The 26,088-nt window shown below is 47.9% G+C and overlaps 1 protein-coding gene across 5 annotated transcripts in view; it reads left to right on the forward strand.

Annotated features, from left to right (window-relative positions):
* Positions 1-26,088, forward strand: part of LOC144769674 (uncharacterized) — a 202,481-nt gene that overhangs the window by 12,868 nt on the left and 163,525 nt on the right. For 4 of the 5 annotated variants that reach the window (XM_078653864.1, XM_078653866.1, XM_078653863.1 and 1 more), the window contains exon 3: positions 6,329-6,403. The exons of the other annotated variant lie outside the window; for it this stretch is intronic. In XM_078653864.1, coding sequence (XP_078509990.1) covers positions 6,329-6,403 — 75 coding nt within the window. The remainder of the gene's footprint in view (positions 1-6,328; positions 6,404-26,088) is intronic. 5 annotated transcript variants of the gene reach the window in all.

Here is a 26,088-nt window from a genome sequence, read left to right on the forward strand (position 1 = left end):
TCAGAGGGTTAGCGCCTCCAGTCATCTCTCATAGTTCCACCTGTTACTGTGGACAGTCACCTCGCAGCCATCCAACGCCTGTTGGCCCTCCCGTGGTCCTTAATGCTCCTCTTTTGACTAGAGTCCATCGAGAGTCATGTTCTAACAGTCTATTATATTGCCTTATACAGCCTCTCAAGTTCTGGCCTCTACCTGCTGGTCACAGGCCAGTGAGGCCCAATTTACACACACACAGAAGAGGCCTCAGGTCCCCCTCTGTCCAGCAGGTGTTGTATTAATGCACCTACAGACCTTGTTCCGCCGACAAGCTGATTGCACCGAGGGTCTAGGTGCCTCCCGTGGTGCAGGGAGTTGTGGCCTAACACTGGTCTGGGAGCATCAGAGGGACCACTGCACATACTGCTTCAGGCTCGGATCTCCCCCTCTCACACTCCTGACTAAATGGACAAAACACTTCAGCCCAGGGTAGTCTAGACCACATAGTCCTAAAACATGTCAGATCCCAGTTGCACCCTACCTCAGACAGCAGATCACTGAGGAGGCACTAGAGGGTAGGTCACTGGGTCTTATCGTGATTTTAGCATCCCAGAAACGGACTGATTACTCATAGATGGAAGCAGCTCTTTTTGGAAGGTTTAATCTGACTTCAGATTAGCATTAAAAAAAAACTTTGCAGCATTTCTACACAGAGTAAGCATGCATTATGGGAGGCCTGATTGGACCTTGAATGCACTGCCACTTTTAAAGTGATGGAGTAAGTGTAACCTGGCGCAGGCAAACCTCTAATTTCTGCAGAGAACATCCTATGTATTTATTTTGTAGAGTTACATTAACATGTAGTTGATGGAAAACTGCTTGGCACTTGCAAATTTGCAAAGACACCTGGCAGGCTGGTCACCATGAGGATGCAGAGGAATACACCTCAATTAGAGCACATTTCCGCGCTGATTCACTCGTAGATGCCAAGGTTTCAGATTGGTAAGTGTGTCGTTTTCATAATTTAACTGTAATTATGGGTGGCATTCACACAGTCTGACTCTGCTCAGTTTTCAGTAGCCTGCTGTTAGCGCAATTTAGTTCAGTGACTTTCTCAGAGTTTCTAGTTGCTCAAATGGGTGTAATTTCTGATATTTATGTTTCCCTCCTCTTCATTGCTTGATTTTGCTCACGAGAATGTGTCACTCATAGTCGTTGAAATGTCACTCATAATTACACTGAAATTATGAAAATGTCACACATAGCAATCTGAAACCTTGGCAGCTATGATCATTCTACCGCACACAGCACATTTGAACAACTCATAATTCCATGCCACACAATTCAACTATAAATAATTTAACCCTACAACATTCCATACCACATAATTAAAATCCTAAAAATTAAAAACCACATATTTCCACTTCACTCCATACCACATAATTCCACATCACATATCAACATTCCACACAACTTAATTCAACTCCAAACCACATAATTACACTCCACAGAACACAATTCAACTACACATAATTCCACTTCAACCTATATAATTATAGTTCACACAACATATTAACACTCAACTCCAAAACACATAATTACCCTCCACAAAATACAACTCTGCAACATACTGCATAATTTCACTCTGCACAATTATACACCACACCATGCCATATGATTCCACACGTCACACAATTCCACAATGCATCCCCACACAATTCATCACACAACATAATTACACTCCACATAATACCATTCAGCACCACCTAATTTACCTCCACATAATTATGCTATACTCCATATTGCATAAATACACTCCACATAAATTCAGTCTATGCCATATAGCAACATTTCACATAACTACACTTCACACCATGCCTCATAATACCACTCAACACAATTTTCACTCAACAGTGTACACTTCCACGTCACACAAATTCAAATCTACACATTTCCATTCCACACCAAATAATTCAACAACAAACTACATAATTCAAGCCAATAACACAATTACACAACACACCACAGACGTCCAATCTACACCACAAAATTCCACATCATGCTACAATATTTAACAGCACACCACATAAGTAAACTCAACTGCATACCACTCCACAACACAAAATACCATTCCAGATAATCTCACTCCAAGACACACACTCCCACTCCACATAATTCCTGTACACTCAATACCACACAATTACTATCCACATAATTACACTGCACACCATGCCACATATAAAACTTTATAAATAAATAAAAAAAATATTTCACTACATATATCCAATCCACAGAACACAATTCCACAACTAACAATTCCAATCCAAACCATATATGTCCACTTGACACCATTCACTCCACTCCAAACAGAAAACTCATAGGTAAAATACATTGTCCTTTACAACGTCAATAGCGCTAACTCTCACAAATGTGAGGCCCATTGCATTTCAAATGCTTGCATACCTTCCAATGCGTCCCAGCGGATCATGTTCCTGGAGCTGCAAAACCTCTCCTGCCCCTGTCAGCTCTGTGCTGCCTCCTTCCTTCTCAGAGGAGCAGTGCCCTGTGGAGAATGCTCTCCCTGAGGGCCCCCACCCCCATCCTTTGTCAGGGTCCTGAGCAGTGCTCTGTGGAGAATGCTCACTCTGAGGGCCCCACCCCATCCTTGTTCCGGCCTGGCTCTGACTGACTTTGTTTCTCTTCAGTTCTGGGTCAGCCAGAGGAGCTCAGAGCAGGCTGCACGCTGCAGCTGCTTTAGAGCAAACCTCTCACAGCTCTCTACAGATGAGCTGAGGGGGCACCTGCCACATACTGAAGAATAGGGGCTGCTGGGGTGTTTGTTACACCCCTGCACGCCCCCTTCTCAGAAGACTGTAGTGTTGGAAGCACTCTAGCTATAGGGCTCGTAATCTCTCCCAGCCTGGTGACTCCTTTCCGGACTCCTCATTGGAAGTGGAGGGGCGCGTGGGCGGGAGACAACACAGTTGGCGCACAGCTATTGGCAAAGGCAGATCAACCAGATCATTCTGGTGTTTGCAAGTTACTACGAACTTCAAGATGGGCCTCTTGTACCAGAGGTCCTTTGTGCATGTTAAATACGCACAAATGATTACCTGAGTAATAGTAAAGGTTGCTGATCCAACCTAAAGAGATATTTGTGAATAAAAGGAATAATGCAGATTCAAAATAACTTTTTCCGGTTGTCTGCCTGTGCTACAGATTGATAAGGTGATTCCAGATCATTACAATGACGTGTCTGCAATCTGATCATTAATGTCTGTACCTCTCTCAAAGACATGCCTGCACTTTGGTGTTATGAAAGTGAGCCTGTCCCTCTCATGTGTTTGCACTGCTGTGGCAGAATTCACATATTTGTAACTTTTTTACTCTACCACATAGTCCTTTATGGACACTTCTCAGCAACATGCCTGTGTTGGTCCTGTTAGCCATAGGGAGGTCTCCCGCTAAACCTTTTACTTTCTCCCCTCCTATTTTTCTGGATTAGTTTTTGTTGGCCTTAGGACTCTGTGACCTTTCCCACTCCTAACCAGAGCTAAAGTGCTTGTGCTCACTCCTTAAAACATGGTAAAATTGGCTTATACCTGATTGGCATATTTAATTTACTTATAAGTCCCTAGTAAATTGATATACCATATACCCAGGGCTGGTAAAGTAAATGCTACTAGTGAGCCTACAGCATAAATTGTGCCACCCACTTAAGTAGCCCCATAAAACATGTCCCAGGCCTGCTAGTGAATTTTGTGAGTAGTTTTAAACTGGCAATTGGACCTGGCACAAAACAAACCCCATGCAAGGCCAAATACTCACTTTTTAATTTGTATAAGTCACCCCTAAATCAAGCCCTCAACACCACTTAGGGCAGGGTGTACTGTATTTAAAATTTTGGGCATGTACTTTTAAGTTTTAAATGTCCTGGTAGTGAAAAACTCACCAATAAATTTTTCACTTCAAAGCTGGCACCAGGTATAAAATTAAGACCCTCTGACCCACTCTTCAGTTCACTTCTGAACCTGCCGAAGGACTTTCAGAGGACTGCACTGCTGGCTGTGGCTTGCTGTGTGCTTTAGAGGACATCCCTGCTGCACCAAGAGGACTACCCTGTTGCCTGAAGCCTGCCCTGTGCTCTCAGAGGACTGCCCTGCTGCTCCAGACCAGCTTCCCTGCTTGAACCCAAGTCTTCCAGATTATCTTCAAGAAATAGTTAGCTGGCTTCCTGATCAGAGCCTCAGGGACGGAAAAGGCTCCAACCATCTGAACCCACACCTGGACCCATCCTAAGCATGTCCCGGCCCTCAAAGTGGTGTCATCTAGTGGATGAATGACATTACAACGCATGCTTTTACATCGCATGCTTTTACAACGCGGTTTTTACAACGCATACCATTAAAATGCATAGTGCTTTTAGGCGCTGGATAGTGAATTGTTTAATTTACTATTCCAACTCCAGTCCCCGTGGATAGTAGGGAAGGTGTTGGATAGTACATTAAACCTATTCCCTATCCTAGAGCGCCCCCCCAGCGCAATGCGTTGTAATGGTTTGCGTTGTAAAAGTTGCATTGTAAAGGCACTGCGTGGTAAAAGTTGCGTTGTAAAGGTTGTTTACCCATCTAGTCCTGGACCCTTGGAAGTGGTGCTATATGTGTGCAGAAAGCCCAAATCTAAAATCTGGGGCTTAGAAGATGTTGTTCCAAAAAGTGCTTTGAGAGCCAAGAGGAGACAGGGACCTTCCTGCTTGTCGATCCACTCAAGGTGCATCGTCAGTCAGCCTGACTTCATAGCAGCTTCTGCTACGTTCTTCTCGATAGCAGCAAATCCTATGTAGTGGCTCCTTGCTGAAGGTGTATTCGGCCTCATCAAGCCCTCGTCTTCTACAGCCTGCAGCTTCATCTCACTGGACATTTTCAACTTCCATAAAAGAGACTAAGTCTGAACTTAGAAATCTTTACCGTTACTTTGTCCAGCAGCTCCTCCTCCATGCACACCATGGCTGCCTTTCCCTTCTCAGACATTTTTCTTCAAAACTTCTTCTAAGTCCGAAGGTATGCGGAGACTGAGCCTCTAAGTTAGCCTGACTACTTTTGGGCCAGGCTACTAGAGGGTTGAGAACAGGTTAATTTAGTGAATGTTTGCAGTTCACCCTGACAAGGATTGTGTCTGTTGTTTTTTATATAGCGCAAACTCAACCCAAAGATATTAGGTATCTGAGCGCTTTACATGAGCACCAGTTTCGTTACAGATGGACAAATTCATTTTTGTTAGGCACGGGGAGATTAAGTGATTTGCCCTGAATCACAGGATGTTGAGTGTCCCTGTTGAGACTCGAACCTGGTTCCCTAGCTTCGAGGGCGACAGCTCTAGCTGTAAGGCTACATACTCTCCCAAAGAAGTTTTTGTAGGGTTCCAACCCCCCCGCCCCCTCAACCAACAACCCAATATCTCACAGCCTGTGTGTCAGCTTCGAAGGATGTCCTATTCCCTAATGCCACTCAGCTTCTAAACCCAACAAAAGGAAAAAATGGTGGTGGTGGACTTTATGGATCTGAAAATATTATGTCTTGCAGTTAAAACTTGCAGGAAGATCATTGTCTACTTCCCTCTAAACACTCATATTAAGAGAATTGAATTCTGCGTTTACAATGTGTCTTTGAAAAGTGACCCACAGGATTGGTTTGCTAGGCCCATTAGAATGACCATATTGCTGACTTTAAAAACTCCAGCTTCATATTCTAGAAGGCATTGCTCAGGCTTCAGAGATGCTCACACAGGATAGCATACCTCTCTTCTGATTTGGTAAGTCTCGAAGCAGGGCTGCAGTTGTATTTTTAATTTGAACTGTTCCTGTCTGCTACTTTCTACAGCCCCTCCAGCCTACATTTCCTCTATTACACTAAATCAGACATACTGCACACACTCATTCATCCAACCTCTCACACTTTACACATTTATGTGGCCCGCCCCCAGGGTCCCTACCATAGACAGACTGCACTGCTCTACATTCACTCATTCTCCTCTAACAGTCCAAGTAATGGAAGTCCTAGAGGGGAAAGAGCAGGGGGGTCTGTAGCCCATGTCCTTCCACACATCACCCATACACTCCAAATACGAGGCCATGTCCTCGGGCCAGGACATTGAAGCTCTCTCATTGAAGCACCTCCTGCGTCCTGTTCTTTGTCTCTGCTTGGACTGTCTGCAGTCACTCACGGCTGTTACTAACAATAAGTAGACTAATCCACGAAGTTTCCTACTTAACCTCCCTGCTAGCCAGCAAATTGAAATGTTATTAAATTTATTTTTCTTTCATAAATATTGTCATCTATTCTCTCTAAAACAGGAGTAACTGAAGGGGCACCAATTTCCCAGACAAAGGCAGAAGAGACATCACTTCAAGCCAAAGTTGGACATTTGGGTTTGTAGCTCTCCTACGTACAAGTGTGAGCTCTGAAGCGATGAATGTTAACCAGACCCTTACCACACATACATGTGAGCTGGGATATGATGAATGCTCGTTTGTCTCTCAGCCGCAGATAAAGGAGCTCTGATATTATGAATGTTAACTTGTCCCTCTGAACAGACATAAGCTCTTATGCAAAGAATGTTAGCCTTTCCCTTACCACATACATGTGAGCTGCAATGAATGTTAGCTTGGCCATCTAAAACAGACATGTAAGCTTTGATGGAATGTGAGCCTATCCCTCTTGTGGTTACACTGCTGACTCCCCCCTGCTGTGGCACAATTTAGATATTTATAACTTGTTTTAGCATGTGACATAGTGCTTTATGGACGCCTCTCAGCACCATGACTGTGTGTCAGCTTTGGAAGGATGATCTAACGCCTGAATGCCGCTCACCTTCTAGGTCTGCAAAAGGGAAAAGTGTTGGTGGTGGGCTGCATGGATCTGGAAATATAATATTGTTATAATCCCTAGAGTATTCTGTGCATAGTGTATGTAACTAAATAATCAGCTGGTGAAGAATGTACACGGGTCTGGCACTATACGGGTTATGATATGTGCTCCTTTATTATTTTATCCTCCACTTGGTACCTTCCTCCTACCCCTCCCTCTTCTTCCCCATTGGAACGTTCTTTGTCCCTGAAGGCTGCCTTAGAATGTTGACAGTTGGGCAGTCTGAACGTGAAGAGAGAAATGTAATGTAAGTTCCTGTTACCCTGGTGGCGCAGTGGAAGCCGTGAATAAAATAAGAGTTTATCCAGCTACTGCATCTGGTATTCTTTATATCACTGGCGCCGACTGGTCTGTGTGAGGGAGCAGCGCTGCCATCCTTCCCTCTTGTGTCATCCACCAGCCAAACCTTGTGGCCCGCAAGGTTAAGGTACTGTTTTATGACCTTGGCAAGCCCTCGGTGATCTCAGAGGCTTTATTTCATCTTCATCAGCATTTTAAAATAAGCGGAACTAGCAGCAGCGCTTTTGTCTACATATAAGGAGTGCTGATAAGAGCGGCTTATGTCATGGTCCTTGCCTTAATTGAATTCAACTTCCTTTCTCTCACGTCAGTTACATGCGGCAGATTTATGGGTATTTTGATTCATTCTGCCAAGTAGCATTTCCCTCTAAAGTGATTCCGTCTGGACGGTGGGAACAATTCTGTTGAATCCTACACGGGCGGAAGTGACTGTATTTGAGACGTCGCTTTCATTATCTTCCCAGCAATAGTCCTTTATAAAGCACATAGGCAGTGTCACACATGTGCTGATGTATTCTGGACTACGCAGCTGATCCTTGTCGTTTTCATTCATCTGAGGAGGGTGCACCAGCGTGTTACACGCGCTAGAGAGGCTGTTCTCTGTCATTTTCAGTCAGCTGAGGAAAGTTCGCTATCGGGTTACACGCGCTAGAGGGCATTGCACTCATGATTATTTCAACTACCTACGCGCTGACAGGCACAGCCATTCCTTCACGTTTCAGCCTGTCTAGGTGTCTCTGCAGCTGCTTTTTGTCATCGTAACGTCAGCTGAGGAGACTGGTGCGCTATCACGCTACATACGCTAGAGGGCAGCGTATCTTTGTTTCCGAAGTCATCTCTTCGCTCAGCTGTTCCTTTGTATGCAACTTTTCTCAGCAATTTCAGCTATTTCCTCAGTCATCTTTAAGCCTGAAGATTTTTGTTTATCGTCATCATATCGCGCTGACAGGCACAGCCTGGCTGGTCAAAGTCAGCTTTGGCAATTGTGCGAAATACATCTCTAATCTACTTCAGGAGATTATATGGTGCCTTCTCCATTTGCGCTGATAGGCACAGCTTCAAGATGCCTGCTTTCTTTGCGCTGTTGCGCACAGCTGTAAACCCCGTAGAGTAATCTTCCTCTAGAGGTTAAAAGGGGCCTTCTTCCATTTCGCTGGTAGGCACAGCTACTAGGTGCCTGCTTCCTTTACGCTGATGCGCACAGCTATCTATGTTCCAACCAGCACATGGGATTGATATTACAAGGTATAATAACTGTTGCTCTAAATGCCGTCCACCTCATTGTGACTTTCCTTGTCTGTTCTAAAGTGTAATAGTGATTATAGAGCTTTATTTAAGGGGTGATTGAGCTGTCCACACCCTTTTATGTGGTAACTCATTATTGCTTTCTAATTCCTGACATTTTGTGTTATATATGCCTTCAGAGGTAAATTTTCTGCCTTACAAGTGTTAACTACCCTGTGAGAATTATTGTTGAAGGATCTGTGCATTTGGTTACACCACCAATATGGCTGCATCAAATATGTCACAACCTACACCTTTTTTAAATGATTGTGGGGACCCCAACCTGCCGTGGAAAGAATGGGTGAGACTGTTTGAATCATATCTTATTGCTATTGGGGGAGAGAAATTCAGTGCGTTGGGAAGGCAACATGTCCTCCTCCACAACCTAGGCAACCAGGGTAGGAAGATATTTGACACATCACCAGAACCAGATTTGGAAGAGGCGTCGAATGTTTATGAAGTGTAATTAATTAAACTGAGAATCCATTGTGGTGATAAGGTTAACATTGTGCTAGAACGCCACAAGTTTTTTTGTAGAGTCCAGGGAAAGGATGAAAGTATTGCTAGCTATGTGGCGGTGTTGAGGGGTCTAAGTATTCTCTCCTAATTTGGGGAACTCAATGATTCCCTCATAAGAGATCAAATCGTAAGATGCACTAGTAATAGCAGAATTCAAGAGAAGTTGCTCCAAAAGCAACCTGACCTACATGAAGCTATCGAAATAGCCAAGTCTATGGAACATACAGCAAAGTGCATGAAAGAGATAAGACCTAAAACCATTCAAGGGGAACAAACCAATGCAGAAAGCAATTTAGTGTCAGAAATTGAGGAAACCTCAGATGAGGGAGAAGTATTAAAAATCAAAGGGGAGAAATTTCCCAAGGCGGACAAATCCAAAGCTACTATAACCAACAAACTCAAGTGCTACCGTTGTGGCAGCAATAACCATCTAGCGAATAATCCTACGTGTCCTGCAATTTCAGCAATGTGTAAAAAATGTAATAGAAAAGGTCATCTGGCTAGGGTTTGCCATAGTCCTAGTTCAAGGTATTCTTCCACTTCTAGTTCTCAAGAGAATACATTACAATCCATTAATAAAATTGTATTCCAAATAAGAGAGTCTGAAGTAGTCAATCACATAGATTATCCCCAATGTGAGGTCAGTATTGAGGGCAAAATGGTCAAAATGTACGCTGATTCTTGTTCACCATTTACTTTGATGAATATCTCGGATTTTAAGAATATTAATGTGTGTGATGGAAAGGATTTGTTGGGGGTGGATATCAATCCTCGTAGCTATACCAAAGAACCTATTCCAGTCAAAGGTATGATGAACTCTCACATCACCTTTAAAGACCGTTCCATCCTAGGCAAGGTATATATTGTGGAGGAAGACTCAAACCTACTGGGGTGGCAGCACCAAAAAGAACTGGGCATAATACTGAATCCTAACGGCCTTGAGCAAGTTCTTTCCATGGACTCACCTAGTTCCAGAGACAATTGGGTTAAAAAATTTCCTGAGGTATTTTCGTCAGAATTGGGTCTCCTTAAAAATTTCCAGCACAAGATTAAACTCAAGGCCAATGCGAAACCTCGCACCCACAAGACTAGGCCCATACCACATTTAATGAAGGAACCTCTGAGGAAAGAGCTGGAAAGACTTCAAAAGCTAGGAGTGATCCAGCCTGTAGACTGCACTGCATGGGTTTCTCTGGTGGTTATAGCTAAGAAGGCCGATAATAACGGGATAAGGTTATGCATTGACCTCAGAGATCTCAATGACAACATTATAGTGGAAAGGTTTCCCCTTCCCCTCATTCACGAAGCATTAAGCACCATGGGTGAGGCGTGTTGCTTTAGTGTTCTGGACTTGTCAAGCGCCTACCACCAGGTGGAACTCCATCCAGAGTCAAGAGAACTTACGACTTTTACCACTCCCTTAGGTTCCTTCATGTTCTTCCGTATGCCGTTTGGTCTGGCATTGGCGGCTGCGGTATTTCAAAAGATCATGAAACACATCTTGGAAGGAATTCCTCGTACGATATGCTTCCAAGATGACGTGTTAATATATGGTGCCACTAGTGAGGAACATGATACACATCTCACATCAGTTCTAGGAAAGTTTAAAGAAGCAGGGCTCACTCTCAATGAAAAGAAGTGCAGAATTGGAGTGGGGTCAGTAGATTACTTGGGGCACTCAATATCCAAAGAGGGTTTCCGACCTAAGCTCAGCCTTTTGGAGGCCATCGAGAAGCTCAAGCTCCCACAAATAAGCAATTACTTTCTTTCCTTGGGCTGGCTGAATACATGGCAAAGTATGCTAAAAACTTTGCGGACATTGCTGGAGATCTCAGAGATCTCACCAAGAGTCATTCCCAATTCAAGTGGTTAGAAATACACCAGAGTGCTTTTGAGGCCATTAAGTCAGCTATCCTTAATGCCCCATATCTGTGTAACTTACAGCCTGATTCATGTAGGTAAATTGCACTCGCAAAGGGCCAGATTCTCAGAATCTGGCCCTTTGCGAGTGCGATTTTTGCATTTGGTATTCATGATACCAAATGCAAAAATCGCTACGTAAGAATTCGCATATTTGCGTGGAATGGCATTTAAGGAATCTCTAATAGAGATTCCTCAAATGCTATTCATGACACAAAACAAAATAGCGATTTTGGACTTTTGGGGCCGCTATTTACCGACAGGTCAGACCTGTCGGTAAATAGCAAAAACTCAGAAAAATGCTTTTAAAAGCATTTTTCAAAGTTGCATGTAGCACACACACATGTCCTTTGGACATGTGTGTGCGCAACACCTGCCCAAAAGTGCATTTTAGGGGTGCTACAGGGCGTCCTTTGGACACCCCTGGCACCCTTAAAATCGCTATCTTAGTTGCGAGTAGCAATTTGCTACTCGCAAATCCCCATTCATTCCTATGGGCCTCTTGGCCCATAGGAATGAATGGGGAGTATTTGCGAGTAGCAAATTGCTACTCGCAAATAAAGAACATGTAGGAATCGCTATTTAAGTAGCAATTCCTACATGAATGCCGTTTTGCGTGTCCTCAATAGCGAATCGCTATGATTCGCTATTAGGGACACGCAAAACGGCATGTACATGAATCAGGCTGTATGATCCTTCAGGGAAAACCATCCTTCCCACGGACGCCAGTAATAAAGGTTTAGGCGCTACCCTGTCCCAAGTCATCGCAGGCAGAGAAAGAATAGTTGCTTTCGCCTCTCGTACCCTGAGCAGTGCAGAAAAAAACTATTCAGTAATAGAAAAGGAAGCACTAGCCTGTTTCTGGGCCGTGAGACACTTTACATTTTACCTAGGGGGCATTAAATTCACCATTCGCACGGATCACAAACCCTTGATGTACGTTTTCAGTTCAAAGGGGGCTACCAGTTGTACAACCAGGATTGCCAAATGGGTGTTAGGATTGGAAAGTTTCATCTTCAAAGTTGAGTTTGTGGCTGGAGAACACAATAAAGCAGCAGACTTTCTTTTAAGAGCACCATTAGACAAGGTGGAGCAATTTGAAGTTCAAGAATTTCCTATTTTGCAAGTCCATTCAACTACCATTAGCAAGGAGGAATGGGCTGAAGGTATGAACAATGATCAAACCATCATCAAGTTGAAGGAACTAACTATAAATGGGTGGCCTGAGAATCGCAAGGATGTTGATGAAGAGTTGAGCAAATTCTGGGTAGTGAAACATGAGATTAGCATTAATGAGGATTTGCTCTGGAGAAAGGACAAAATAATACCCCCAAAGATCTTAATAAATAAACTCATTGATCTAGTCCATGAAGGACACTTGGGAAGAAGCCTTACAAAGAATAGACTAAGGGAGCACTACTGGTTTCCAGGCATGGATTCCTCTGTGGAGAGCAAGGTGAAGAACTGCCATGCTTGCGCAAACAGTGACAAATCCAAACATATTCAGAAGGCTCCATTATCGCCAGTGTCTATCCCAAGTAAACCATGGGACAAACTGGCTTTGGATATTATAGGCCCAATCAACAGGTCAGGTATGGACAAGCAATTTAACTTCACTGACTTCCATTCACACTGGGTGGTAACTAAATTGGTCAATGTAATCACTACCAAATCTTTAATCGAATTATTGAGCAACACATTCGCCATAGAAGCTCAATATTACACATCTCAAAACAGCATTGTACTGCCCGTGGGCAAATGGCATGATCAGGAGAGTGAATAGAATGATTAAAGAAAACATCCAGTTAGCGTGTGCCAATAATGTTCCTGTAGAAAGGTCAATTAGGGAGTTGCTATGGGCATTTCACACTACTCCCAACACAGTAACTGGCATATCTCCTTTCTGTTCTCTCAGAAGAAGGAAACCGAGTACCAAGTTCTTCCCTTCCTGGATGGGAGGTGGAGAGTTTTCTTCTCATTCGTTTGAAGAGGTTAGAGACAAAGTAGAATCTCATCAAACCAAATATAAAGAAAGGTATGATGCGAAATATGGATGCAAGACACAAAATTGGGCAGTAGGAGAGTTGGTGTTGGTAAAGAGGCCGAATATCACTGGCAACTATGAGTCCAAATATTTAAAGCCAAAAAAGATTGTAGAGGTAAAGAATAACACTGTGACCTTAGAGAATGGACAAAACTGGAGCATGGACCTGTTGGCAAGATACCATGAACCAGGGGCCAATGCACAGGGGAACTCTCTGGGAACCACCGACCAAAGAGTGCACACCAAGAGGGTTACCAGTAAACATAACTCGCACAAGGACTACAGTATGTATTAACTTTGTTAGTATACCGGTGTATTCTGACTTCCATTGTTTTGTTAGGAGGGAAGATGTGTTATAATCCCTAGAGTATTCTGTGCAAAGTGTATGTAACTAAATAATCAGCTGGTGAACAATGTACACGAGGCTGGCACTATACGGGTTATGATATGTGCTCCTTTATTATTTTATCCTCCACTTGGTACCTTCCTTCTACCCCTCCCTCTTCTTCCCCATTGGAACGTTCTTTGTCCCTGAAGGCTGCCTTAGAATGTTGACAGTTGGGCAGTCTGAACGTGAAGAGAGAAATGTAATGTAAGTTCCTGTTACCCTGGTGGCACAGTGGAGGCCGTGAATAAAATAAGAGTTTATCCAGCTACTGCATCTTGTATTCTTTATAACAAATATATTGCAGTTAAAACCTGCAGAGGGTTTAATGCTTACTTCTCTCTAAACAATATTAGTAAACAGAGTGAATTGGAATGAACATATTGCTGAATATAAAATCTCCAGCTTCATATTCTATGAGGCATCTCTCAGGCTTCAGAGATTCTCACACAGGATAGCATACCTCTCTTTTGATCTGATGAGTCTAGAAACAGTGCTGCAGTTGTATGTTTAATTTGAACTGTTCCTGCCTGCTACTTCCTCCAGCCCCTCCAGCCTTCATTTCCTCTATTACACTCAAACAGACTATTTCAAACACTCACTCATCCAACCTCTTTGCACATTCTTGTGCACCCTTCCTCAGGGGCCCGGCTATACTCTACTCCCCCTCTACTCCCCCAAAGGCAGACTTCACTGTTTTATACTCAGTCATTATTCCCTCACAGTCCAAGTAATGGAAGTCCTAGAGAGGAACAGGCAGTTTTAGAAGGGAATGGGCAGGGGTCTGAACCCCATGTCCTTCAACACTTCAACAATACACTCCAAAAATGAGGCCATGTCATTGGGCCAGGACATTGGGGCTCCACTAGAACAACTGATCTCTCGTTAAAGCACATCCTGGGGGGGGCGTGGCTAGCAGGCCATGAGAGCGGACGGGCCCTGCTAGAGCTCCGGCGCTGTTAGGGGCAATATCCGGATAAAAATACCCTGGGGTTCCTAGGGCCGATGCTACCGCTGCCGGAATCCGAGTAGCACTCGGTGACACCCCTGGCGCCGGTCGGTGATCGAAGGGACATCACAAGATCTCGATCTCCTGGGTGAGGCCTGCTGCGGGCGCGCGCAGGCCGACGCCGGGGACCACAGTGCGGAGCGGGACCGCTCCGCCCGAAACCGAAACAGCCGAAGAAGACTTGGGATATTGCAGCTGAGCCGCGGCGGCGGTCCCGGAGGGAGGCCCCGGACACGGACGAACACCGGATGAGGTGGACGTGCACCGTGCCCTGGAGGTGAGAGACACGGAGACAAGGAGGTCCGACGGAGGAGGCGGCTAAGCGGTGGCCTGTGAGGCGAGGCCCGGTGGGTGAAGAGCCGTACCCGGACACTGCCGACAGGACACGAGTGGGGGTCATCCCATTGCCCGAGCCGGAGGGTGCCCGCCTCTCCCTCTCCCTCCCTCCCCCCGGGCCGTTGACTCCCGGTCCCGCGGGGCTGGAATGAAGCGGGGGGCCTTCCCCCTTGGCCTGCACCGCGTCGCGGTTCCTCTGGGTGACTCATAGAAGGGACCGGGCCAGAGAGGAGGCTACCCTGGAAGCTGCAGGCCCTATACCCCACCAGTGGGACAAACATCTGAGGAGGCCAGAGGCGGCCCAGTAAGGGCAGAAGGGGACACCGAGAGAGCCCCCCTCAAAATAGTGACGCCTCTTCCTCCCCCTTCCTCATAATTGTGGGGTGCTACTGAACACTGAGCAGGGACTGTCGGCCCCCCACCCCAGAGGAGCCGCACGCCGGTAAGACGCAGACGATCGGGAGGGGAATCCCCCGGGCTCGCTGGCCCGCGGACGGTTGAGCGTCGCGCCCACGACCGGGCCCTGTCGGACCGGGAGTTGCTGGCTGTTGCCCCTTCCCCAGAGGGCTCATTGCGGAGGTCTACGCGGGCAAAGCCACGAGAGGACCGAGAGAACTGCCTACCATGGTCCGCAAAGGCGTAAAGATGGCGGAGAGCTTGGGGGGGTCCAGCGACGACCCGTACCGTGCCGTCCTTTGACGGGGAAAGTGCGTCGGCGGCGACCAATGCACAACAACTGATGGATGGGCAGCCACTAGACAAACTGGATCTCATATTGCAGGAAATAAGGGATTCTCGAGCGGTGCTGAGCAGCAGATGGGCACCCTGACCACGAATCTGTCCTTGCTGAAAGCTGATCACGGCAAATTGGCGGACAGAGTCAAGGACCAAAGCATGGCCATAGAGGAGATTACGCCGACTGTGGCGGAGCATTCCACTTCCATACAACAGCTTCAAAGGCAGGTCACTTCTCTTATGGACAGGGTGGAGGATGTGGAAGGACGTAACCGCCGCAATAACGTCCGCGTGATAGGCCTTCCAGAACGTTGCGAAGGGGCTCATGCTGCGGACTTTATGGAACATAGGTTCCGAGACCATGTCACGGAGGAGGGCCTGTCGCTGCATTTCTGCGTGGAGAGAGCGCACAGGATCCCGACTGGTAGGCCCAGCCCGGGTCGACCCCTTCGCCCTCTCATAGTGCGAATCCTGAATTATCGGAATAGAGATGTCCTGTTACCAAAGGCGCAGGAGAAATCCCCTATACAATATGACAACCACAGGATTTCCCTCTATCCGGACTACACTAACACGGTCCAAAACAGCGCTCGTCCTACCTGAAGGTGAAAAGGAAGCTGCAAAAGGCCAACCTGAAGTATGCATTACTCTTTCCTGCACACCTGAAAGTCATACACAAGAGGAAGACGCACTTTTTCGAGTGTCCCTCAGTTGTCGAGGAATGGCTGGAAGTCATGGGTATTGATGGGAGCCAGGAGAATAGTCTCAGGGGGGTTATAACTGTGCTCTGGTCCTTAAACTTCCCTCGAACCCTTAACTAATTGTATGTATGTTGTAGCCAGGAGAATACCCAAATATCGGCTGTCGAGGGCTCGGGAGACACACAGATGGGGGGACCGACGGGGTCTCCCAAACCGAGACGCGGAGAGCGACGGCGGGGACCCCCGCGAGAACAGCAGAAGGAAAACCAACTAGAAGCTTTGACGTTGGCAGGCACCTTCAGAGAGGACCCTAAGAAAATAACGACGGACTCGGAGGACAGCTCAGTTCATTCGGACTCGGAACATAGCGTGATTCTGTTCCCCACTATCACGCCCCGGACTGCTGATGATGTAACGGACAACTTTGTGAGGGAGGAACGGGCTGAAAATGGTAGACCTACCTGCTAACCGTATTGTATCTCTTCTCTCTTGCCCTTACTTTCAGTGTGATTATTTGAGTGGATGGGGGCGGGCGGGGGGGCCGCGGGAATTATGAATACATGTTTTGCTCCTACATCGAAATGGAAGACGTGGTTTACCCTCTTTTTCTCACTGTTTGAGCTACGGGCTCCTGTGGGTACCATGGGTGGGTCTTCCTCCCTGAGGTTAACTGGGAACAAGGACTTTCTCCTTTGGTGTTTGTCTCCCCCCCACCCCCGAATTTTCCTCCCGTGATCCTTGTTTTATTTTTATATGCCCGATGGGCGGGGGTCTATCTTGGACTGACCGGGGTGGGAATACGCCTCACCGCTTCTGTAAGTCCTGGGCGGATTGCATTGTTTTCTCCTTTTTTCATTGGTAACGTTGCCCCTAAGGACAGATTGCCGTTGAGCCGGCAGAGCCCAACAAGAGGGAGCAAGGACTGTAATGGTGCTAGACCACCCCCCCCCGAAGGCGAATGCACCGGACTTTCAAACTGTTTAAACTTTGTTTCATTGTTGGGCCCAGCTTTGTTTTTATGCTGCGCCGTTATTGTTCAGTTCTATGATGAGGGTTGGGGGTGGGACGTCTCGCGGTGGTTAGTACATAGAGCTCAGGTCAGGGAGCTCCGGCGACTCCAGAGCAGATCCGTGTATGATAATGGCTGATGTAGCAGGAATATATAGACTCACGACCTGGAATGTACGTGGCTTGGGGGCGGTACAGAAGAGGCATAGCATTCACTCCTTCCTGCTTAGACACCACACGCAGATTGCCTTTCTCCAAGAATCCCACCTCACCGCTACAGAGGCCACTAAGATGCGGAAGAAATGGAGAGGCACAATTTTTTCCACAACTTACTCTGTCTTCTCCAGAGGGGCGACGATCTGGGTCAGACATGGTACGCCATTTGCGGAATTGGAGAGGAAGGTGGATGAGCAGGGCCGATTCATACTAGTGAAGGGCACACTGGATGGCACACTGATAGTCCTTGGCTGTATCTACGCGCCAAACTTTGACCAAGACAAATTCCTGGGGACGGTGAGCCTGGCGCTGGCAGACTGGGCGGGCATCCCCTGGGTCCTGGGGGGGGACTGGAACATGATCATGGACATGGATCGGGATAGGTCACACCCCCCATTGCAGGTAGCTGGAGTGTCCCGACTGACAGAGCTTTACCAGACGTGGGCGGCGGGATGGAACCTACGGGATGTCTGGAGAGCGCTTCACCCAGAAACAAAGGAATACTCTTACTACTCGCATATACACGTACTCCACACTAGGATTGATAAGGTTCCTGTGCTCCGATGCATTGGTTTCGAAAGTGGAGAATCCAGAGTATCTGGCAAAAACCTTCTCTGATCATAGGCCCCTGACGTTCGGCCTCCGGTGGGGCAGGGTTCCGACTCCGGTCCCTACCTGGCGCCTCGACCTGCTCTTGTTAGAAGATGGCCCCTTCAGGTCCTCGTTGTCGGAAACTCTGAGTAAATATTTCGCTGAGAATTGGGACTCAGCCTCCACAAACCTGGTGGTATGGGACGCCATGAAGGTAGTGGTGCGCGGTGCAGCGATAGGACAATTAGTGGGAGCCAGACAAGAAATACGCCAGAAGCTCTGTGCTATAGAAAGTAGGTTGAAAACGCTAGAACAGGAGGCAGGGGAAGATCCTGAGAAGAAGAAAGAGCTACAACTAGAGAATATAGAACATGCAGATACTTTAGAAACATTGCGAATTATAGACCACAAAGAGTATCTCCGTAGACAACACGCGGAAGCGGATAGGTCAGGAGCGCTTTTGGCCCGGATGGCGCGAGACCACCCAGATATCCCAGTGATAACCCAAATACGGTCCGGAACAGGTGTTCTGGTTCACACACAAACTTAGATTAATAAGGCGTTTTATGATCACTTGACTGCATTATATGCTCAACCTGCGCGAGAGGTCCCGGGACGTCTGCCCGACTTCCTGACCGACCTTCTGTTGCCAACCTTGACCGCGGATGCTCGAAAGAGCCTTGAGGGACCCATAACACAGCATGAGATACGTGTAGCCATCAAGTCCCTAAACCGTAACAAGACGCCTGGCATGGATGGGCTCCCGGTGGAATTCTATGCGTCTTACTCGGATATCCTAGTGCCGGTACTGGAGCGGATATACTGAACGGCGCTGGAGGTAGGCCACTAGCCCGACTCTACCATGCAGGCGCTGGTTGTCTCCCTGCCGAAGCCCGGAAGGGACTGCCTGGATATATCTAACTATCGCCCCCTGTCGATGCTTTCTACAGAATACAAAATACTTAGCAAAGCGATTGCATTACGATTACAGACGTACCTACCTACCTTGATCCATAGAGACCAATGTGGATTTCTCCCGGGTAGGAGCACTTCCATGAATACACGCCGTCTGCATGCACTCATGGCGAACACTCCGCAAGACCTCCCTCGAGCAGGCTGTATAGCGTTGGATCTTAGGCAGGCGTTTGATTTGTTGTCTTGGTCATTCATGTTTTCGGCCTTGGAGAAGTTTGGGTTTCCGGCCTCTCTCCTGGCTTGGATCAGGCTACTGTATACCGCACCTTCGGCACGGGCGCGTACAGGGCGACATATATCTGACAAATACACGGTTCACCGTGGCACTAGACAGGGCTGCCCCTTGTCCCCACTTTTATTTGTCCTCGCCTTGGAGCCCCTAGCTATAGCCCTGAGAACCAAGGTGTTACAAACAGGTATCCCGAGCAACGGCACTGATAACTTACTGTCGGTCTATGCTGATGATATATTATTATTGTACCTCCAGGACTTGGAGGCGAATCACACGGCCATTTACAAGATTTTTGACAGCTTTGCTGCTGCCTCAGGCCTGACTATAAACCCTGACAAGTCGATCGGCTACTTTTTTCGGGACACACCAAACCCAGGCCTCCTTCCCTTTGGGGCCCACCTTATCCCGGTGGCCCCGTCCATGTTCAAGTACCTGGGGATCCAGGTATATAGGAAGCAAGAGGACCAGATAGATGGGAACATTAAACGAGCTATTACCCGTCTACGCAGCTCTGTAGGGTTTTGGACGACGCTACCTTTGTCCGTTATGGGCAGGATTGCAATTTCCAAAATGGTAATGCTACCCCGCATCCTGTATTATTTTGTTAATCTCCCTGTAATTCTACCACAGTCGATTTTTGACACACTCAATACACTCTTAATCACCTCGATTTGGGGAGTGGGGAGACGGCGGATAGGTCTCCGGAAACTACAGCTGGGGACTAGAGCAGGAGGACTGGGGGCCCCGGACTTTAAAGGATATTACTTTGCCAGTCAGCTTCAATGGCTCTCCTACTGGTTAGCAGGGCGGAATCTTTACGAAATAGATTACTCGCCAGAGCGACTGAGCCGGGGTGAATTACACGTGTTGCTGCTCCCGCGAAGCCGTGTCCCCGCGGACTGCCATCTGCTCCTCCGCACGGCCTTACTGTGCTGGCGGAAAGCTCTAACATATACGTCCACGGCAGTAGCATATGCGGCAAACATCCCTCTGTTGGGCATTCCAACGCCACAGAGTAGACTTACCGATAGAGTGCTGCGGCCGTGGCAGGAAGCCAGCGTAACGACAGTGGGCGCCTTTTTCAGGGATGATAACCTTCTTGACCACGACACCTTCTTGTGAGTCACCGGCACCCCTCCCCGGTTGTATTTACTGCACGCCACGATGACGCATTACATACAGCACAGATGGGAACCCGCAACGACTCCAACCCCCGCAACATGGGCTGGTCCACTTATTGCACTACATGGGGGAGGGGGGACATCTGGTGCGATGGCTACACACGGGCATCAGGACGCACGCTGCAATCCCGACCACAGCCCTCATGCACACTTGGGTCCAAGACACGGCCAGAGTGATGACAGAGAAGGAGTGGGCCACGGTCCTGGACCATCCTAGACGGGTGTCACGCAACGTAAAGTTCCGGTTCATACAGGTGATGGTTCTACACAGAGCATACCTGACCCCCAGGCGACTTCATAAAATGTTCCCGGACTCCCCCCACAGATGCCCACGGTGCAGAGAGGATGAGGCTGGGTTTCTTCATATGGTCCGGTCTTGCCTGCGGCTTCGCAGGTACTGGTCGGAGGTGTGCCGGACGTTGCGGACGGTCACGGGCCTCCCTGTGCCGGAAGAGGCGCTACCTTGCCTCCTAGGGCTGCGTAGACGATCTAAGTCACTGAAAGCCCGACTGAGGTTACTGGACCTGGCGCTCTTACTGGCAATTAGGGCCATCACGATGAGATGGAAATCCCCCCAATCGCCGGGGCCACATATATGGCAGGTAGAGGTGCTGAAGTGGGGACGGGCAGAGGGTGCAGCGCTCCGGAGGGAAGAAGCGCGGGGCCACCGGAAATACCCCATCTCCCAAGAATGGGAAGCCATGCTATTAGTGTTGGAGGACATTGACCTTGCCCAGATGCTTGCACCGGGTCTTGACTCGCAGAGATGAGGTGGAGGGGGTGGAGGCTGCCTTCTGGAAACCTAAAGATTCACGAACATCACTGTGCCACATCAAGCCACGACACACACTATGGTACACAAGAACCGGAGTAGACAGAATTCGGAGTTAGGGAGTCTTGGACCACCGGGAGACGGGAGAGCAGGGTTGCTCAGGGGTGGGGGTGGGGGGTGGGAAGAGGGATGAGATCTTAGTTTATTTCTTTGTTCTTAGTTTCTCCCCGAGAGCAGTTGACGGCCAATACGGACATGTAACTGTGAGGCAGTATTGAATGTATAGTGGCACTGAACACCAACTAGGTACATACCGAGGTATGGAACTGTGGGGATGAGGAGTTATGGGTTGGGGTGAAAAACCAAAAAAGCCAGCTGTTCTACTGAAAATCTCAAGTGGAATGTAATGTCTATTGTCATGCAGCTGTGAATAAAGTGTTTAAAAAAAAAAAGCACATCCTGACTCCAATGTCCATGGCAGCCCAGGGTGCTCGGAAGAACTGAAAGCAGCCTGGCATGCCTCAGTCCAGATCACCTAAAGTGGCTGCTTCTTTGAAGTCAGCTCTGTCAAGGGCAACAATGGTGCTATCCCCTTTGACAAATTTGCGGCAGTACCCGGTGAGACCTAAGAAGGCTCTCACCTCTGTTTGGGTCTTGGGGGATGCCCAAGTCAGAATGGTGTCTATGTTGAGTTGTAGGGGCACCAGCTGGCTGCTTCCTTCCTGGTGCCACAAGTACACCACAGACCCCTGCCCTATCTGGCACTTACTGGCCTTGATATTGAAGCCTACCTTCTGCAGGGCTTTCAACACTTCTCAGAGGCAGGGCAAGTAGTCCTTCTAACTGGAACGAAAAATAGCAAGATCGTCAAAGTAGGCAGCACTGAAGGTCTCAAACCCAGCCAGGACCTGGTTGACCAAGCTCTGAAATGTGGCAGGGGCGTTCTTCAACCCAAAAGTCATGACCTGGTACTGGTAGTGCCCTTCTGGTGTTGAGAACGCTGACCTCTGCTGTGCCCCCTCGGTTAAGGCAATCTGCCGGTACCCAGGCGTTAGATCAAACCTACGGAGTACCTTGCCAGCCCCCAGCCCATCAATGGGCTCATCAGCTCGGGGTATGGGGTGCATGTCAGGTTGGTGATATCACTCTTGGACTCTTTCACCTTATATGTGCCAGGCCACATGTCTTGTAGAGCACGAGGCTCTACTGGCTCCATCACCCCCACCTTCTGACCAGGCTGAAACTCAACCAAAGTGATATTCTGGCTGTACCAACATTTCTGCTTTCAGGTTTGCCTGAGTGAGTGTCCTGAAGCTGGCTGTCTATTTTCAGAAGGCCACCATGTAAATGAATACAACCTGGGGTGGCTTCCCAGGATCTTGCCTCCAGCCTTCCTTGACCGAACTGAGAGGTTCTCTCAAAGGATTCAGCTCAAAGGGGCTAAAGCCAGACCCCTTCTGTAGTACCTCCCTGTAGGCGAAGAGAATGCATGGCAGGAGGGCATCCCACCTATGCCTTATGGGTTCAGACAGACCCCCAATCATGCCTTTCAGGGTATGGTTGAACCTCTCAACCAACCCTTTACTCTGGGGGTGGTAAGGGGTTTTGAATTTGTAGTTAACTCCATACTCCCGCCACATGGCCTTCATCACAGTGACATAAAGTTGGTACCCCGGTCAGATACCACCTTCTTGGGGAAACACACATTGGTAAAGATCCCCTTCCCTGCCCAGGTCACCACTGTCCTGAGGGGCATAGCTTCCGGGTACTGGGTGGCATGGTCCACCAAGACCAGGATGAACCTGTTGCCCATGGCTGTCTTGGGATCCAGAGGCCCCGGAAAATCAATGCCCAGCTGCTCGAAAGGGATGTTCATGACAGGGAATGGTTGCAGAGTAGTCTTACATCTCCCCACTGTTGTCACTTGCGTGGCAAGTCTGGCAGGACCTACAGAAGGAATCAGAATGCTTTCTCATTTGGGGCCAGTAAAAGTGGGTGGCAAGCCAGTCAAAGGTCTTGTTCTGCCCCAAATGTCCTGCCAGTTGCATATCATGAGGCAGTCCCAGTAGGAAGGCTCTGGAGCAATGGAGTACCAGCAGCACATGGGCTGCCCCAGGCTCACCCACCTTAGGCTCACTATAGAGGAGATCATTCTCCCAATCGAACAGGTGAGACTTGGGCTTCTTGCCCACTGCCTGGTCTTCGGCCTGCTGCCTAAGACCCACAAGAGTAGGGCACATCTCCTGTGTAGTGAAGAACTCCTCACTGGTGGGACCCTTTCCTGCTGCCAATGGGTTAGCTCAGGCAGCTTCCCCAGTTTGGTCACTTCTTCCCCTGTAGGTTGCAGGACATACCCCACAGGCTCAGCCTCCTCCCGGACTGTGGGAATTTTAGGAGCGGGTTTCCCACGTCCCCCTTCTTCTTGGCAGACACCTGTGCCACTGTTTCACGTTCCAGGTCTTTCTGATCACCCTGGGCTGCCATGGACTGGGTGGTCAGGCAAGCGCACTCAGGCAATCACAACATCTCCAAATAGGACATGTATTCCGCCTCCCTCCAGGTGGTATGTTCCAGGTCATTACTTATCAGACAATCCACAGGCATGCATGGGTTCACAGATAACTTCAAAGGACTGTCGAACCCCCCCCCCACACTCAAAGGGAACCTGAGCTACTTTGCAAAAGCACTCGCTGTTGCCTACTGCAACTACTTGGTGAAGCAATCCAGGGACCACTTGCTCGACAGACACCAGGTGAGACCTGACATTAGTAATACTGGCTCCTGTGTCTCTCAGATCCTCTACCCTCTACCCTCTGTCCATTGATGGTCACGCACAGACCAGAGAAGTGCTCCCATACAATCAAATTGTACAGCCCCTGTTACTCTATTATCTCACTGCCTTTTACCCAATCATCCAGCGCTCTGCAAAAAGAATCCACACACTCAAGCCATGTCTGGGAATCAAGATTCTTACTCTGTTTAAACTGATCCCTATACTTGTCAGGGGTAAGACCATACCATGTAAGGAGTGCTGCCTTCATCTCAGGGTAAGTGATGTCCTGTTCACTCCCTAAGGCTCACATTGTGTCCATCCCATCCACTGTGAAGTGATGCCATATCTCTGCCCCCAATTCTTCTCAGATACCCCCTTTATGTGAAGCGCTACTCTTTAACTACATATCTTGTTCAGTGCACCACTTTCTCAGATTTCATGAATAAATGATACCACCATCTGTGCTGGACTTGGCCTTCAAGTCCAACTCCTTTAAGCTCACCTCCTCAGCAAGCATAATTTTTCTATCACTTACTGCAAATGTATTCTTTTGGAGCTCCCTTTCATGCTCCATCCTGAACCTCTACAGCTCAAATTGATGCCTCCTGGTCTACCGCTTGTCGTCCAGCTCCTCTGGTGAGAGACCTCTGGAAGAAACACTGCTGCTTGCCCTTTAAGGTGTCTTCCTCCCGGGCAAATCCTGATATACAACATTCCCCTGCAGGCTCTGCTCCTCCACATCATCATTCTTATCCTCTGGCGCCCACCAGTCACGTTTGCCCAACTGGCATAAGAGGGGTTTAGAGGAGGTGGTTCTCACCGCCCCCTGAGAAAATTTTGAAAAAAGAGTGGGCAAAGGGTGCATTTTCAAACAAATTTGAGAAAGCAAGAAGGTTTTCACAATCCCTATGACTTGAGTCAGTCACGCAACATTGATGACAGCACCCCACTCTGAAAATTGTTCCAGCACCTCCACTATCTCCTCAGCATCCCTAAAACCCTTCTGCTCGGTATGAGATAATCCAGGCCAGACAGCATCGCTTCTGCAAAGGCATCAATAACAAACACTATACTCAACTTTCTTTGAACCCCAGCAGTTTTTAATGTATTACTTATACTTCCTTACACTACATTCTATTATAATTCATCTTAACCTGTGCCTATCATGCCAAAAACCTGTAGTGTCAAAGACCAGAAAAGCAGGGAACTACAAACCCAGGATCACTTCATTATACCGGAAAACAATGATACTGTGTTCTTACTTGAGCTGTCATATCAGCCTCGATCCTCTTAACACTGAAAAGGCAGCCCTAGAAAAATGATTTCCAGCACTTAGAGAGCCTGGTGTTAACTGCCTCCCTCCTCGGAGCTGCAGTAAAGTAGCTGAAGCAGCTTTCCCGTCCCTGACACAACTCTGCATTGGTCTAGGGAAAGATGCAGGTTCCCACAAATGTCTTCAGCCTCTCTGCTTTCCTGCTCTCCTGCCTCTGGCAGGAACAGGAAGCAGGCAGTCTCCCTTCCTCCCCTCCCCTAAGCCCATCACAACTGCAATTGCAGTGTTGTGATTGGTGGGGATGGCACCCAGCCTGGCGCCTATGGGGAGGCCATTTTCTCTATGTACACTGCATGCTGCCTACATAGAGATAAAAGGAGAGTGCGCATGACTGATTTGGTCGGCCCCAGAGGGCGAACTTCAAAGGAAAGCCTTTGTAGTGCACAAGAGCCTGCCTTTCCCTGACCTGGCTCCAGACAACCTACAAGGGGGTGGACTTTGTGCGAGGACAGGCACAGTCCTATCCAGGTGTCAGTGACAACTCCTCCCACCACTGTACCTCAGGAACACCCATTAGCCGGGTGATGGGCCATTAGGATATGCAGGACACACCTTAGCTCCCTTTGTGTGACTGTCTAGAGTAAATTCACAAACAGCCCAACTGTCATCCTAACCGAGACGTGAATTTCATAGGCCAGCAGAGGCACAGAATGGTAAAGCAAGAAAATGTTCACTTTCTAAAAGTGGCATTTTCAAACGCACAATTTAAAACCAACTTCACTAAAAGATATATTTTTAAATTGTGAGTTCAGGGAGCCAAAATTACAACTCTATCACTTCCCAAATGGAAGGGTACGAAGTTACAAGGCAGCTCCAGTGATGACCTATGGGAGAGATAATCCTTGCAATAGTGAAAAACGAAGTTAGTAATA

The sequence above is a fragment of the Lissotriton helveticus genome, chromosome 7 (assembly GCF_964261635.1).
Source record: "Lissotriton helveticus chromosome 7, aLisHel1.1, whole genome shotgun sequence".
NCBI classification, from domain to species: Eukaryota; Metazoa; Chordata; class Amphibia; order Caudata; family Salamandridae; genus Lissotriton; species Lissotriton helveticus.